The sequence below is a fragment of the Microtus oregoni genome, unplaced genomic scaffold (assembly GCF_018167655.1).
Source record: "Microtus oregoni isolate MIOR12 unplaced genomic scaffold, Mior012 000058F_ref0000040, whole genome shotgun sequence".
NCBI classification, from domain to species: domain Eukaryota; kingdom Metazoa; phylum Chordata; class Mammalia; order Rodentia; family Cricetidae; genus Microtus; species Microtus oregoni.
The window spans coordinates 9,959,834-9,976,679 of record NW_024543834.1 but is presented as its reverse complement, the minus strand read 5'-3'; the positions used below and the strand labels follow the sequence as shown (position 1 = coordinate 9,976,679).

The window sequence follows — 16,846 nt, the reverse complement described above, 5'->3', positions numbered from 1 at the left end:
GGATGGAGGGGGGAGGAATAAGCAGGGAACCGTGGTAAAGAGGGAGCAAAGGAGACCTTCCCTCAGCTGGCATCAGAGCTATCAACACATCAGCAAAGCTTGATTTAAGACACCACCAAAAGCTAGGGGTGGGGATCCCGAATTTAAAAGCACGTATTTCAAAGAAGAAACCAGGGCATGGGTGGAATTGGTTCTATTTTCTCATTTTTGAAGTACATCTCTAAAGTGTTGCAAAGTTCTCAGAGGTTAGAATCTGATACCTTAATGTGAATATGTGTGAGCATCTCTACAAAACACTTGTGAGGGACCAAAGAAGATAAATAATACACACAGACACACACACACACACACCATCGAATTAAAGAGCAAGAAAGGGACTGGTAATACCAAAGAAAGCATTTTCAGGAGCATAAGGAGGAAGAGGCAGTGTAAAGTGTTTAGAAAAAACACTTCAAGGGGAGACAACCCTTTTGGATACAAAGGAGACAAATTGGGCTAAGAAGGAAATAAAGGGATTTGCAGATGGGGGTCAGGGTATAGTGTGGGCAGGTGCCAAAACTTGAGCATTTTAGTGCTAGTAGAAAGAACTCAGAATGTAAGAAACCTTGCATGGGAAAAAGGCAAAGTCCCTACATCCAGCCTGCACCCAACCTCAATGATAAGTTTCTCTCCAAGCTTCTCTCTGTGCTGTAAAATGGGAATCCTAGGCCTGCAGCGGAGGGATCGAGGGTAATGCAGAGAACCCAGTGTAACATCTGAAACAAGGGTCCTTCTGTTCATGTTACTGATGCTCTTTATACTCATATTTGTTTCCCCATAAACATAATGTGAAGTGGGTGTGAACAAAAGAGAAGGACCGAGGATGGGGGCGGGGAAGGCATGTCCACAGTGAGATTCAACCATAGGCATTTCAGGTCATAATACAAAGGTAACGCCCCCTTTTCATTCCTCGCAAGCAACACGCTGCATTTGGTGTCTACCACCAAAACGGAAGAGATCCCTCCTCTGATTGAGAACAGGCAGTCCTGGTCAACTTGCAGACCTTTCTTCACTGGCATGAACTACTGCACCACGGGAGCTTACTCCAATGCCAGCTCCACAGAGTCCGCTTCCTACTACCCACTGACAGGGGACACCAGGTGAGAGATACTCGATGCTAGCCTAGTATCTGCTTCCCCTCTACCTGGAGTGGGGGGACAAAAAAGCAAAATGCCAAGGATTGCAGAACCATGTTTCCAACCTTAGGAGCTCACATCATTATCTGGGAACTTAAAATGGTGGCCCTCTGGTCAACACTGTGGGTCCCCCCCCCCCTTGAGGTGCTTCATGCACTGGATGAGGAGATCACAGTGTCATATTCAAGTCTATCAGTTCCTTTACTGAGTCTCCATACCTATCACTATAAGCTTTGTGAAGCTGACCAGTGTGTGTGCTCAAAGCCCTCACCATGCTTTGGGGTTCATCATCCCTCCTCAACCCCCATTCCCACTGCTTGTTCTCAGCATGAAAGGTCAATTTTTTTAACTCATCCAAAAGCCCTGGACATCCTGGGAGCTTCCCTTGCCTAGGCCTCTTGGGGAGAATAAGTAGAATCATAAGGACTATCACTAGCTAAGAGAAAGAGATGGTATTAAAACCGTACATGCATTTTTGTGGTGTGTGAGGCTGGATTGTTGGGGGGCATCATTATCATCTTTGAAAGGAGCTAACAGTTTGTACTGGACATGCCGTGACATCTTTAGGTATGAGCTAGAGCTGAGGCCCACAGGAGAGGTGGAGCAATATTCTGCCAGTGCAACCTATGAACTCCAAAAAGAAGATAAGGCTTTGGTGGACACACTGAAGTTCCTAGTTCAAGCCGAAGGTGAGTATCCAAAATGAGGCTGATCCATCACTGCCTCTGTCTTGGGTTCAGGACACACATCTTTATGGTGACACATTTCACAAGTATTTCCTGGGTTCCCAGTAGGTGTCAGGCACTTTCTTAAAGCTGAGGCTAGAAATGAAGGCTTCACCTTCATGGAAGTTATAGTAATCAAACAAACATGTCTTCGGGTTTGAGGGTGGGGGGGAATCAAATATAAAAGGCTCTAGGGAATAGTATACACCATAGGGAGAAAGGAGGGTGGGAGAGACAGTAAAATGAGGATGATAAGAGAAATTTTGTTTGTCTTTTGTTCCCATTATGTTTTTTGAGACAGGGTTCCCACCCGCATCATGTAGCTCTGGCTATCCTGGAACCCACTTTGTAGACCAGGCTGGCCTCAAACTCAGAGCTCCACCTGCCTCTACCTCCTGAGTGCTGGGATTAAAGATGTGTGCCACTACTGCCTGAAAATCTTTTTAAAAAGAGAAAGAGGGAAAGATGACAGGATAGAGAGGCAATAAGCCACAGAGAAAAGAGTTGCAGGCTAAGGGACTAGCATGTGCAAAAACTCTAAAGTTGGAACATGTCGAGAAAAGATGGGAAGAAGACAGAACTGAGAATCTAATATGCGAGCAATGTCAGTAATCCAATCAAGAGATGGAGGTATTTGCATTGGAGGAAATTTTCAGGCTACTGAAAACAACAGAGTTGGGTTCAGGATATGACATGTGGCTGTGGAAAGAAAGGGTTGGGAAGGAAGGAAGGCAAGAAAAATTGATGAGGGGCAGGGCGAGGTGAGAAATCATATTCTTGTTAAATTTTGAAGAATTAGAGCTGCATTTCTTGATCATCTGAGCATCCCCCACCTCAGGCCTTTGCCTACATGCCCTGCATCCAGAACTTAGCATGACTCAGTCCTCTCTAAACTGTGGTCTTGTCCACATAGCCTTTGAACAGGAAAATATTTGTGTGACCAGCGTGTAGAAAATAACCCCCCCTTTGTCCCTCTCTGTTTCCTTCCCTCATAGCCTGTTTCCCATGTCTTTATAATATTTATTGCCCTCTGACACAGGTAACTGATTTGCATACAGTCCACAGACCCCATTGACCACGAAAAGATGAACCATACAAGGGCTGGGTACCCCAGTGGCAAGAACATTGCCCAGCTCATTATAAACCATCAGTAAATGCTTGGAAGTGAAGTGAATGGACAGCAAACATGGTCCATGGGAAAATCTTATCCAGGGTCCTCATTTAAACCTATGGTAGTCAGGGGTTTGCAGCTTTCTTCCCTGCCTCATTTTTTCCTTTGCACAGCCTCACGGCACACTCTTGACTCTCCCATGAACCCTTTCAGGAGTACAGCAGACTGAAGCCACTGCAGTGTTCAAATACAATCGTCAAAGCAGGACTCTCTCCAGTGAAGTCCTAATTCCAGGGTTTGATGTTGACTTTGGGACAATCCTCAGAGTCAATGATGAATCTGCGAGGGACAAAAATGCTTACAAACTCATCCTGGACATCCAGAACAAAAAAGTCACTGAGGTCTCTTTTGTGGGCCATGTGAGGTAAGGAAAGGTTTAGGTGACCTGAGCTGAACTGGAGGTCTTGGTGTCTCTTTGCTTTCTTCTCCAAGCTTCATATCTGGCCAAGCCACCTGCAAATACAGTTCCCAACATGTTCCCCCCTACACATAATCAGTTGGACATTTCCATTATTCAATAAGCACTTATCATCTATTTACACATTAAAAGTTGTCTCAGCCTCTTGTTCCTATTTACTGACAAGAACATGATAGCTCGGAGTGGTTTAACTGCTTGGCTAAGGCTAGAGAGAAAAAAGCAAATAGTTTTTTATAAAGCTTATCTACCTCCCTGCAAACTCTATATTCCATGCCGAATATTGGCTTTATAAGTTAATGAGTCTGGTCTATGTATAGTCAGATCTCTGATTTATTCATGTCTGGCTTTCATCACCAAAAAAAAATGAAACTTCTAATTATTGAATCCTGGATACCTGAAAAGTCATTGATGCCAACTGATTTCTCTTTCAATAGCTATGACAGAAAGGGAGATGGCAAGATCAAAGGGGTTGTTTCCATACCACGTTTGCTAGCAGAAGCCAGGAGTGAGGTCCACACACACTGGTCCCCCACCAAACTGCTGTTCCAGATGGACTCATCTGCCACAGCTTATGGCTCAACAATTTCCAAGAGAGTGGCATGGCGTTACGGTATGTGTCCCTTCCATCCCGTGAGCCCTTTCCAGGGCTCTGTGTGCTTAAGGGTAAAAACCATGGGCCGAGCTAACATCACTGATGGTCATGTTACATGTGCATTTTCAGACAATGAGAAAATTGAATTTAACTGGAACACAGGAACCAATGTGGATACCAAAAAAGTAGCCTCCAATTTCCCTGTGGATCTTTCCAGTTACCCTAGAACTTTGCATGAGTATGCCAATCGTCTCCTGGATCAAAGAGTCCCTCAAACAGACATGACTTTCCGGCACCTGGGTTCCAAATTAACTGCTGTAAGTATGACCTTGCAGCAGAATAAATGAATGGCCGTAGATGTGCTAACTGCCTCAACAACTGAGCTAGGTGCAGAAATATCCAGAAAGACATAAGCAAAGCATGAGTGGCTAGTTTTCCAAGCACACAAAGCTGCATAGAACAAATATCTAATGGACACCACTAAGCTGAAGAGTTTTCTGTGTTAAGAGAAGCTTCAGAACATTGGCTAGAGGATCGAACAAATATATACACACATACCTATAAATACACACATGCATATATACACATACACACATATGTATATGTGTGTATATATTATTATATATATGTGCATATATATGTAGTTTATTATAATTATATATAGTTACATATATTTATAGAAAATATATAAAAAGGGATGAGGATAGCTTGGCCAATAAAGTGTTTGCTGTCAAAGAATGGATATCTGAGTTAGAGCCCCATCACCCATATTAAAAAACCAAGCAAGATGGTATGTGCCTGCAATCCTACCACAGGTAGTGGGAGACAGAAGAATCCCTGGGGCTCAGTGGCCAGACAAATTGATGAACCTCAGGTCCCAGTGAGAGACCTTGGCTTAAAAACAAGATAGGCAAACAGGGTTAAAGAAGGAAGGACTTCTAAGGTTGGCCTTTGGCCTGCACACACACACACACACACACACACACACACACACACATAAATGAGGAAAAATAAAATGCAGAGAAATCAGGCACTGGAGACCCACACTTTCCAGTAACTTATCTTTAGGTTTCAGTGCATCACTTTGTTTGATAACTGACCTGCAGACCTGAGCTGTCGGTCATGTTAGTTGTACTTGGAAGGCCACTGAGACCCATTTCTTGCTCTTAAACTCTCCTGTCGCCTTGCAGGCAACAAACACATGGCTTCAGATGGCATCCAGGGGTCTTCCTTACTCCCAGATGCTACAGGATCACCTCAACGGTCTCTCAGAGTTTAACCTCCAGAATATGGGATTGCCTGACTTCCACATCCCAGACAACCTCTTCCTAAAGAGGTAGGAGGGGGAAACAGGGAACATCATCTTTGTACTCTACAAAGAAAAGGGAATATTTCACCTAGCCTGATTTACACTTTTCTGTTAAAAAAAAATTCAGAGAAGTTATTTAAGCACTTGGTGACAAAAAACAGCTATAGGATAAATGCCAATGGTTTTGTATCATTAAAAATGAGGTACCCATGTGAACAGCAGCATAATCTGAAGAACTTAAGAAAATAATTGAAGATTCTGAAAATCCTGCTCTTTAGTGTTACATCTATCACAGCCTGAGTTTGCAAGATATTCAAATTCAGCTATGGAGAGCAAACAGTCACTGAGCATTGAGAGAGAGAGAGAGAGAGAGAGAGAGAGAGAGAGAGAGAGAGAGAGAGAGAGAAACACACCTTAATCCTAGCAGGAAATTCAGAACCACACTGCTGACTTCCTATCTGTGATAACAAACATGTGTGTGACACTTTATTTATTTTATAAAAAGTGGTGGAGCATGAGCTAAAAAGACAATTTTTGTTCCTAAATTGATAATTCATATAATCCTCACAGTCCAGAATCTAAATGCCCTGTGTTATATGGGCCCCTTGGAAGGTTGTGGCTGAGTACACAATTGAGCATGCCTGATGACTAGTTACTGGTCACAAGGCTGAAGTCCTCCCATTCCCCCGACAGACTAATACTGCTGAAGATGAGATATTTTTTTCCTTGCTACTGAAATTTCAATGCATGGGGATAGAACAGGAATGCGGGGGACAGAGCAGGCAGCATCCTGCCCATTTTACAGTATACAATGAAAGGTTATTCAAACATAACAAATACTACCTGCCTGACCACCTGCCTGATTTTTATAGATCATCATCATAGTCTGCTGCAGGTATTTTCTGAAAAGATTACAAACCCCATTTGATACCCAAGGCCATTTCTGGGGTTCAGCAGAAAGGGTACTATGCAGATAGCATCACTGAGATTCGGAGAGGCTAATTCTAAGATAACATTCCTAATTGGCAGATGCTAAAGCTACCATCCACCTTCCCTGACTCTTACAGCTGTGTTCTTTGACATATCAAGTTGCTTCTATTAGGTTTAGCAAGTACTTATCAAGTATCTACTATATGCAAAATACTAGAGCAGAAACAATGAGAAGACAGAATCAGGGTAAGGTTTTATCCTTTCTGCCAAATAAACCAATAAATGAACCAATGAATGACATAATCAGAATTAGGACGGGCTCTTTGAGAGTGATATAGGGATCTTGATACACAGGTGGCTCTTGGGAGGGTTTGGGAAGTATTTAGTGGGCAGTGTGAAAAGGGACCCAGGCATAAGAAATATCATGGAGAAAAGAAAATAGTAGGCTAGGAGAAGGTGGGGGGGGGTCAAGACCGAGGATTTTGAGTTCTTGATGTCTGACTGTGGGGACACTGTCTCTGTTCACTTCAGTGATGGCCGGGTCAAATATACATTGAACAAGAACAGTATAAAACTTGACATCCCTTTGCCTCTGAGTGGCAAGTCTTCAAAGGATCTAAAGATACCAGAGAGTGTGAGGACGCCAGCCCTGAACTTCCAGTCTATGGGATTCCAGCTGCCATCTCAAGTGTTCCAGCTCCCCACTTTTACAATCCCCAAGACATATCAACTGCAAGTGCCTCTCTTGGGTGTTCTAGACCTTTCCACAAATGTCTACAGCAACTTGTACAACTGGTCAGCATCGTACACTGGTGGCAACACCAGCAGAGACCACTTCAGCCTTCGGGCTCAGTACCGCATGAAGGCTGACTCTGCAGTTGACCTGTTTTCCTACAGCGTGCAAGGTGAGGTAAAGGGTCCATAGGGCTAATAGATCCCACATTCCGGTGGGACAGCTCTAGGAGGGAAGAATTTAGGCTTTCCTACAAATAGTTTTCTTGCTACGTGAAAGTCTTTTCATTCATTCACTAATGGAAATATTTATTAAGCATATGGTAAGTATTCAGCAATACATTAGGTAGTAACAATAGAGCAGCCATTTCTCTGCAGAGTTATAATTCAGTGTAAGAAGTGTTTTGATACCGTGTATACTATATAGTATGAGGTGCCATGAAAGTGTTTGATAAGGGAACCCAGCAAGGGCTGCAGCAAACCCGGAAAGCTTCCTGAAGGGATGCCTTTTAGCCTTTGACTTCAAATTTCATGTATACATTAGAAACACCACTATTACAATTGGTCTAGCTATATAAGGCTCCTGTTGACTTTCAACATAAAGGTCATTCTGGAAATTTGTTGCTTGATTTAACCATATCTCGGATTTTTCTGCTAGGTTCCGGAGAAACAACGTTTGACAGCAGGAACACATTCACCTTGTCCTGTGATGGGTCTCTGCACCACAAGCTTCTAGATTCAAAGTTCAAAGTCAGCCACGTAGAAAAATTTGGAAACATCCCAGTCTCAAAAGGTTTACTAACCTTTGAAGCATCTAGTGCCTTGGGACCACAGGTGTCTGCTACTGTTCACCTGGACTCTAAGAAGAAGCAACATCTGTATGTCAAAGACCTCAAGGTTGATGGGCAGCTCAGAGCATCCTCGTTCTACGCTCAGGGAAAATATGGCCTGTCTTGTGAGAGAGACCCTACCACCGGTCAGCTGAGTGGGGAATCCAACATGAGGTTTAACTCCACCTACTTCCAAGGCACCAACCAGATAGTGGCAACGTACCAGGATGGAACCCTCTCCGTCACTTCTACGTCTGATCTGCAAGATGGCATATTCAAGAACACAGCTTCCCTGAAATACGAAAACTACGAGCTGACTCTGAAATCTGACAGCAGTGGGCAGTATGAGAACTTCGCTGCTTCTAACAAGCTGGACATGACATTCTCTAAGCAAAGCGCCTCTCTACGTTCTGAGCATCAGGCCAACTACAAGTCCCTGAGTCTCATCACTCTTCTTTCTGGATCACTCACTTCCCAGGGTGTGGAATTAAATGCTGACATTTTGGGCACTGACAAAATAAATACTGGTGCTCACAAGGCAACATTAAAGATCGCACGAGACGGACTATCGACGAGTGCGACCACCAACTTGAAGTACAGCCCCCTGGTGCTGGAAAATGAGTTGAATGCAGATCTTGGCCTCTCTGGGGCATCCATGAAATTATCAACAAGTGGCCGCTTCAAGGAACACCATGCGAAATTCAATCTGGATGGAAAAGCTGCCCTCACAGAGGTCTCATTAGGAAGCATGTACCAGGCCATGATTCTGGGTGCAGATAGCAAGAACGTCTTCAACTTCAAACTCAGCCGAGAAGGGCTGAAGCTGTCCAATGACATGATGGGCTCCTACGCGGAAATGAAACTCGACCACACACACAGTCTAAGCATTGCAGGCCTCTCGCTGGACTTCTCCTCGAAAATGGACAATATTTACAGTGCTAACAAGTTCTATAAGCAGAATTTTAACTTACACCTACAGCCCTACTCTTTTCTAACTACTTTAAGCCATGACTTGAGGTACGATGCTCTAGATTTGGCCAACAGTGGGCAGTTACGACTAGAACCGCTGAAGCTGAACGTGGGTGGTAACTTTAAAGGAACCTATCAAAACAATGAGCTGAAGCACATCTATGCCGTCTCTTACACCAACCTAGTAGTGGGAAGTTACAGAGCAGACACTATAGCTAAGGTTCAGGGCACAGAATTCAGCCATCGGCTTAATGCAGACATTAAAGGGCTGGCTTCCTCTGTGGATGTCATTACCAACTATAATTCAGAACCACTTAACTTTAACAATGTTTTCCACTTTGTTTTGAAACCGTTTACCTTGGGCATCGACACACACACGAGCGGCGATGGGAAACTGGCTCTCTGGGGACAGCACGCTGGGAAGCTGTATAGTAAGTTTCTGCTGAAAGCGGAACCTCTGGCACTCAGCTTCTCTCATGACTTCAAGGGATCCACAAACCACGATCTAGTGTACAAGAGCAGCATCAGCACAGCTCTTAACCATGAAGCCACTGCCCTGCTCACACCAGCTGAGCAGACAAGCACTTGGAAATTCGAAACCAGACTTAATGACAAGGTATACAGACAGGACTTTGAAGCCTACAACACTAAAGACAAAATTGGTGTTGAGCTTAGCGGACGGGCTGACCTCTCTGAGCCCTCCTGGCCATTTAAACTACCGTTTTTCTACAGCGAGCCTGTCAGTGCCCTTGACAACTCAGAGATAAATGATGCTGTGGACAAGCCCCAAGAATTCACAATTGTTGCTTTTGTGAAGTATGATAAGAACCAGGATGTTCACACCATCAGCCTCCCATTCTTTAAAAGCCTACCAGAGTATTTGGAGAGAAATCGAAGAAGAATTATAACTCTACTGGAAGCCATGCAGGGAGAATTGCAAAGCGTCAATATTGATCAGTATTTGAGGAAATACAAAGCAGCCCTGAGCAGACTTCCACAGCAAGTTCATGACTATCTGAATGCATCTGACTGGGAGGGACAAGTAACCAATGCCAAGGAAAAACTAACTGCTTTCATGGAAAATTATAAAATTACAGACAATGATGTACTAATTGCTTTAGATAGTGCCAAAATCAACTTCAATGAAAAACTTTCTCAACTTGAGACATACGTGATACAATTTGATCAGTATATTAAAGACAATTATGACCCACAGGTTTTAAAAAAAACTATTGCTCAGATTATTGAGCGAATCATTGAAAAGCTAAAAATTCTTGATGAACAGTATCATATCCGTGTAAATCTAGAAAAATCAATCCATAATCTATATGTATTTGTTGAAAATGTTGATTTGAACAAACTTGGTAGTAGTACAGCCTCTTGGATCCAGAATATGGATACTAAATATCAAATCAGAATCCAGATACAAGAAAAACTACAGCAGCTCAGGACACTAATTCAGACTGTAGACATTCAACAGCTGGCTGCAGAGTTAAAACAACAGATTGAAGCTATTGATGTCATGATGTATTTAGATCAGTTGAGAACTGCAATTCTATTACAAAGAGTAAAGAACATTATTGAGCGTGTCGAATACTTTGTTATGAATCTTATTGAGGATTTTAAAGTAACTGAGAAAATCAATACTATAGTCCATGAGTTAATTGAGAAATATGAAGTAAACCAACAAATCCAGGTTTTAATGGATAAATTAGTAGAGTTGGCCCACAGTTACAGCCTGGGTGAGACTCTTCAGAAACTAAGTAATGTGCTACAAGAAATTGAGATAAAAGATTGCTATGATAAATTTGTTGGGTTTATTGATGAAACTGTTGAGTGGCTTAGAGCATTGTCTTTCAAAAAATTCATTGAAGAACTAAATAGATTTCTTGACATGTTGGTGAAGACTTTAAAAGCATTTGATTATCACCAGTTCATAGACGACACCAACAGCAAACTACGCAAGATGACTCAGAGAATCAATGTTGAAATCCAAGCCCTTGAACTTCCACAGAAAACGGAAGCATTAAAACTGCTGGTAGAAGACTTCAAAGCTACTGTCTCCAGCTATCTGGAAAGACTCAAGGGCACCACAGTAACTGTGTTCTTTGATTGGCTGCAAGATGCTTTGGTTCACATAAAAGACCATACCCTAGATGATGTGCGAGACATAATTTATCAAATAGACATTCCATGGGAAGTTGAGCGCTTCTTGTCTCTGGTAAGCCAAGCTTACAATACACTGGTCACTTACATTTCTGACAGGTGGATTCTAACTGTGAAGAACATTACAGACTTTGCAGAACAATATTCCATCCAAAACTGGGCTGAGCATGCGAAAGTGCTGGTAGAGCAAGGGTTCACTGTCCCTGAAATCCAAACATTTCTGGGGACCATGCCTGCCTTTGAGATCAGTCTCCGTGCTCTCCAAGAAGGTACCTTCCAGACTCCTGACTTCATAGTCCCCCTGACAGATTTGAGGATCCCATCAATTCGGATAAACTTCAGAACATTAAAGAATGTAAAAATCCCATCAAGATTTTCCACGCCAGAATTCACTATCCTCAACACCTACCATGTCCGCTCCTTTACAATAGATTTGCTGGAAATAAAAGCAAAGATTATCAGAACTATTGACCAAATGCTGAGCAGTGAGCTGCAGTGGCCTCTTCCAGAAGTGTACCTGAAAGATTTGGGGATGGTGAACATCCCTCTTGCAAGACTCACTCTGCCAGACTTCCAGGTACCAGAAATCGCAATTCCAGAATTCGCAATTCCAAATGTCAGTTTCAAAGATTTTCAGGTTCCTGATCTTCACATACCAGAATTCCAGCTTCCTCGCCTCTCTCACACAATTGAAATACCTGCTTTCGGCAAACTTCATGGCGTCCTGAAGATCCAGTCTCCCCTCTTTATATTAGATGCGAATGCCAACATACAGAACGTAAGTACTTCAGAGAACAAAGCAGAGATGGTGGCTTCTGTTGCCGCGGCAGGAGAGTCCAAATTCGAAGCTCTCAATTTTGATTTTCAAGCACAAGCTCAACTCTTGGAGCTAAAGCCTAATCCTCTGGTCCTGAAGGAATCCATGAACTTCTCCAGTAAGTACGTGAGGATGGAGCATGAGGGCGAGATGCTATTTTCTGAAAAGGCCATTGAGGGAAAATCAGACACGGTCGCAAGTTTCCACATAGAGAAAAACACAGTGGAGTTTAATAATGGAATGACTGTCAGGATAAACAATCGGCTCACCTTTGACAGCCACACAAAGTACTTTCACAAGTTGAGTGTTCCCAGCCTGGACTTCTCCAGTAAGGCTTCTTTTAACAATGAAATCAAGTCACTATTAGAAGCTGGACATGTGGTCTGGACTTCTTCAGGGACCGGGTCATGGAACTGGGCCTGTCCCAACTTCTCAGATGAAGGCGTACATTCATCCAAAGTTAGCTTCACTGTAAAAGGACCCATTGCCTCCTTTGGATTGTCTAATAACATAAATGGCAAACACCTAAGGGTCATCCAAAAACTGGCCTATGAATCTGGCTTCCTCAACTATTCCAAGTTTGAAGTTGAATCAAAAGTTGAATCTCAGCACGTGGGCTCCAGCGTTCTGACTGGCAAGGGGACGGTACTTCTCAGAGATGCGAAGGCAGAAATGACTGGCGAGCACAATGCTGACTTCAATGGAAAAGTTATTGGGACTTTGAAAAATTTGCTTTTCTTTTCAGCACAACCTTTTATGATTACTGCATCCACAAATAATGAGGGAAATTTGAAAGTTAGTTTTCCCCTAAAGCTGACCGGGAAAATAGACTTCCTGAATAACTATGCTCTATTTCTGAGTCCTCACGCCCAACAAACAAGCTGGCAGGCAAGTGCTAGATTCAACCAGTACAAATACAACCAAAATTTTTCTGCAGTCAACAATGAACACAACATGGAAGCCCATGTAGGAATGAATGGAGATGCCAACCTGGACTTCTTAAACGTACCTTTAACAATTCCTGAAATTAGTCTCCCTTACATTGGGCTCACAACTCCCTTGCTGAAGGATTTCTCCATCTGGGAAGAAGCGGGCTTGAAAGATTTTTTGAAGACAACAAGGCAATCATTTGATTTAAGTGTGAAGACCCAATATAAAAAGAACAGAGACAAGCATTCCATTGTGATTCCTCTGAGTATGTTTTATGAGTTTATTCTCAACAATGTCAATTCCTGGGACAGGAAACTAGAGAAAGTCAGAGACACTGCATTGGATTTTCTTACCACATCCTACAATGAAACAAAAGTTAAGTTTGATAATTACAAAACTGAAAATTCCCTCACTCAGCCCCTCAGGACCTTCCAAAGTCATGGTTTCACTATCCCATTCGCCAACATTGATGTATCTCCATTCACTGTAGAGACACTGGCCTCCAGTTATGTGATCCCCAAAGCAATACGTACCCCAAGTGTCACCATTCAGGGTCCTAAGGTCATTGTGCCTTCATACAGGTTGGAGCTGCCAGTTCTTCATGCCCCTAGGAATCTCCTCAGGTTTTCCCTCCCAGATCTCAAGAAATTAAGCACTATTGACAATATTTACATTCCAGCTCTGGGCAATTTTACCTATGACTTCTCTTTTAAATCAAGTGTCATCACGCTGAATACCAATGCTGGACTTTATAACCAGTCAGACATCGTGGTTCATTTCCTTTCTTCCTCTTCATATGTCACGGATGCCCTGCAGTACAAATTAGAGGGTACGTCACGTCTGACGCGGAAAAGGGGACCAAAGCTAGCCACAGCTGTCTCTCTCACTAACAAATTTGTGAAGGGCAGTCACGACAGCACCATTAGCTTAAACAAGAAAAACGTGGAAGCGTCAGTGAAAACAACTGCCAGCCTCCACATTCCTGTTTTAACAATGAACTTCAAGCAGGAACTTAACGGAAATGCCAAGTCGAAACCCACTGTCTCGTCATTCATGGAACTGAACTATGACTTCAATTCTTCAAAGCTGCACTCTACTGCTAAAGGAGGTGTGGACCACAAGTTCACCTTAGAAAGTCTCGCTTCCTATTTTTCCATTGAGTCATCGGCCAAAGGAAATATCAAGGGTTCTGTCCTTTCACAGGAATATTCAGGAAGTGTTGCCAGCGAGGCCAACACATACCTGGATTCCAGGGGTACTCGGTCTTCAGTAAAGCTACAAGGAGCTTCCAAAGTTGATGGGATCTGGAACATTGAAGTAGGAGAAAATTTTGCTGGAGAAGCCACTCTCCCACACATCTATGCCACATGGGAACACAATATTAAAAACCATTTGCACGTAGACAGTTTTGTCACGAAAGGAAAGCAAACGTGCAAAGCCACCTTGGAGCTCTCCCCATGGACAATGTCAACCCTTCTACAGGTTCATGTGAGTCAACCCAGTTCCCTCCTTGATCTCCATCACTTTGACCAGGAAGTGACCCTGAAAGCCAATACTAAGAACCAGAAGGTTGACTGGAAAAGTGAAGTTCAGATTCACTCACGGGTCCTTCAGCACAATGTGAAGTTCTCCAATGACCAAGAGGAGGTTCGCCTTGATATTGCAGGATCCACAGAAGGACAACTGTGGGATCTTGAATCTATCATTCTACCAGTATATGACAAAAGCTTGCAGGAACTCCTACAGATGGATGGAAAGAAACAGTATCTTCAGGTTTCAACTTCCCTTGTATATACCAAAAACCCCAATGGCTATCTCCTCTCACTCCCTGTGGAAGAACTGGCTGATCGGTTCATTATACCAGGGCTGAACCTTGGTGGCTTCAGTGGGATAAAAATCTATAAGAAATTAAGTACTTCACCATTTGCCCTCAACCTAACAATGCTCCCCAAGGTAAATTTCCCTGGGGTTGATGTGCTAACACAATACTCCAAACCAGACGACTCCTCTATTCCTGCTTTTGAGGTGACTATACCTGAAATTCAGTTAACTGTGTCCCCGTTCACACTTCCAAAGAACTTTCCAGTTGGCAGCGCTGGCTTTGATCTGAAGGACATAGCCCAACTGATCGCAGGTGTTGATCTGCCTAGCATCACCCTGCCCGAGCAGACCGTTGAGATCCCATCCTTTAAGTTCACTGTGCCCGCCGGAGTTTTTATTCCTCTCTTTGGAGCACTGACTGCACACGTTGGAGTGGCCTCCCCTGTGTACAATGTCACTTGGAGTGCTGGTTTGAAAAACAAAGCTGACCATGTTGAAACCTCCCTGGATTCCACATGCAGTTCAATCTGGGAGTTTCTGGAGTATGACCTAAAAGGTAAGGAAATGTTCTCCCACCTCTCCTGGATACTATGTGTTTTCAATTGGGTTCTTGAGTACATAATTATTTATTTGATTACCATCAACAGTACCATCGTTCTGTGTAGAAAAATATAGAATGAAAGGAGAATATGCATGTTCCACCATATATCTTAAAAATGAAACTAGAAAATCTACTGATATTGATGGATAAACTTAAACAAAATAATTTTTCTATAATAATTTAAAGACTAATAATAGTTTCTGTTTATTTAAAATAGAAAAAAATTATAAGGATTTGGAGTATAGTTCTGTGGTAGAGAAGAGGTTTAGCATGTATGAGGCCCTGGGCTCAAACTTCAGTACTATCATGAAAAATATTAACTTTTTTAAAAAAAAAATATATGAACTGCATATGGAATGTTTTAAACTTTTAAGTTAGGTGTTTGGTTAAGTTGTCTGTCCAAGTTTTCACTACACACACACACACACACGCACACACACAAACACACACTGATGTGCCTATGACATATAAAATCTCTTCTATACAGTTGTGGGAACACAGAAAATGGAAGATCGCATGTTCATCTATAAGAACAAAGGAACACTTCAACACCGCGACTTCAATGTGGAGTACAGTGAAGATGGTGTATTTCAAGGACTGTGGTATGGAACTTTTACTGCCACTGGATATCTTTTCAAAACTCGCTATGATGCTTGCCATCTCTGGACCTGTCTGGTTCTGATTCAGCTGCCTTTCCTTTTCTGATTTCAGGATCTGGCTGGGAGAAGCTCACCTCGACATCACCAGCCCAGCATTGACTGAGCTCCGTCTGTATTACAAAGAAGATGAGAACAGTCTGTGGGCCTGGGCGGCCTCCCCAGCCATAGGTGCTGTGGGTCTGGAGTCAAGCACAGATGACCAGAGGTTGAGGCTGAATGTCTACTTCCAGCCTCAGGTGAGTCCCAGCTGATGAGCATCCCATGGCCAAAAGCAATGTTTCATCCTAGACAGTTCTCTGAGAGCATTCTCAAACTAGATGAAAGACAGGTGGTAAGCCAGTCAAACGTCTACATTGAGGTACTACTGTCCTGAAAACATTACAGTAAATTTTTGCTGAGCTTGATAGACACACCATGGTACCCAAGTAGCACTGTTGATTGATGGCTTTCTGGGTCAAGACAAGAGTCACACCTCATCTCCTGAGACATGCAAAAACTGTGCCACATTTTTTTTTTTAGAATCAGACTTTCTGGAATCTTTCTTTTCAAGGCTTTGTAATTCCTCCCCACCGTGAAATTGTTTGATTAGGGCACATCAAATTCATATCATGCCATTTATAAGCTCTGCTGGGACCAAATCAAAGATAACATATTGCTGTAAGGAGAATTATAAACTGAAGCCAGTCATTAGCTTGGCAAGTGAAGGCTGAAGTTGAAGCTCTTGAGCTGGACTCTTCTTAAATCCAGAATGTGTTTTTTTCCTACCTCTTTCCTCATTTTTCCTCCAATGCTTCTTTCTCCTTCTCCCAATTTTCCATTCCAAGAAGTCCTTAGTGTTAAATGTCACTAAGTAGCTAACATACTTATCTTTTTATCCTCCCTGAAGCATGTGATAAAGAGAAATTAACATCAGTTAGCCTATCTATTAAAACAAATACATGAGCTAAAACAAGAAAGGTTAACCCCCCCCCACACACACACAGAATATGAAAGACCCTCTT

The 16,846-nt window shown here is 42.8% G+C and overlaps 1 protein-coding gene across 1 annotated transcript in view; it reads left to right on the top strand.

The window, feature by feature from the left end:
• The window catches only part of Apob (apolipoprotein B), a 37,165-nt gene that overhangs the window by 18,378 nt on the left and 1,941 nt on the right, over nt 1-16,846 (top strand). The window contains exons 19-28 of the mRNA XM_041639366.1: nt 957-1,139; nt 1,743-1,864; nt 3,225-3,435; nt 3,924-4,099; nt 4,211-4,398; nt 5,272-5,417; nt 6,852-7,225; nt 7,711-15,141; nt 15,674-15,788; nt 15,898-16,081. Coding sequence (XP_041495300.1) covers nt 957-1,139; nt 1,743-1,864; nt 3,225-3,435; nt 3,924-4,099; nt 4,211-4,398; nt 5,272-5,417; nt 6,852-7,225; nt 7,711-15,141; nt 15,674-15,788; nt 15,898-16,081 — 9,130 coding nt within the window. The remainder of the gene's footprint in view (nt 1-956; nt 1,140-1,742; nt 1,865-3,224; nt 3,436-3,923; nt 4,100-4,210; nt 4,399-5,271; nt 5,418-6,851; nt 7,226-7,710; nt 15,142-15,673; nt 15,789-15,897; nt 16,082-16,846) is intronic.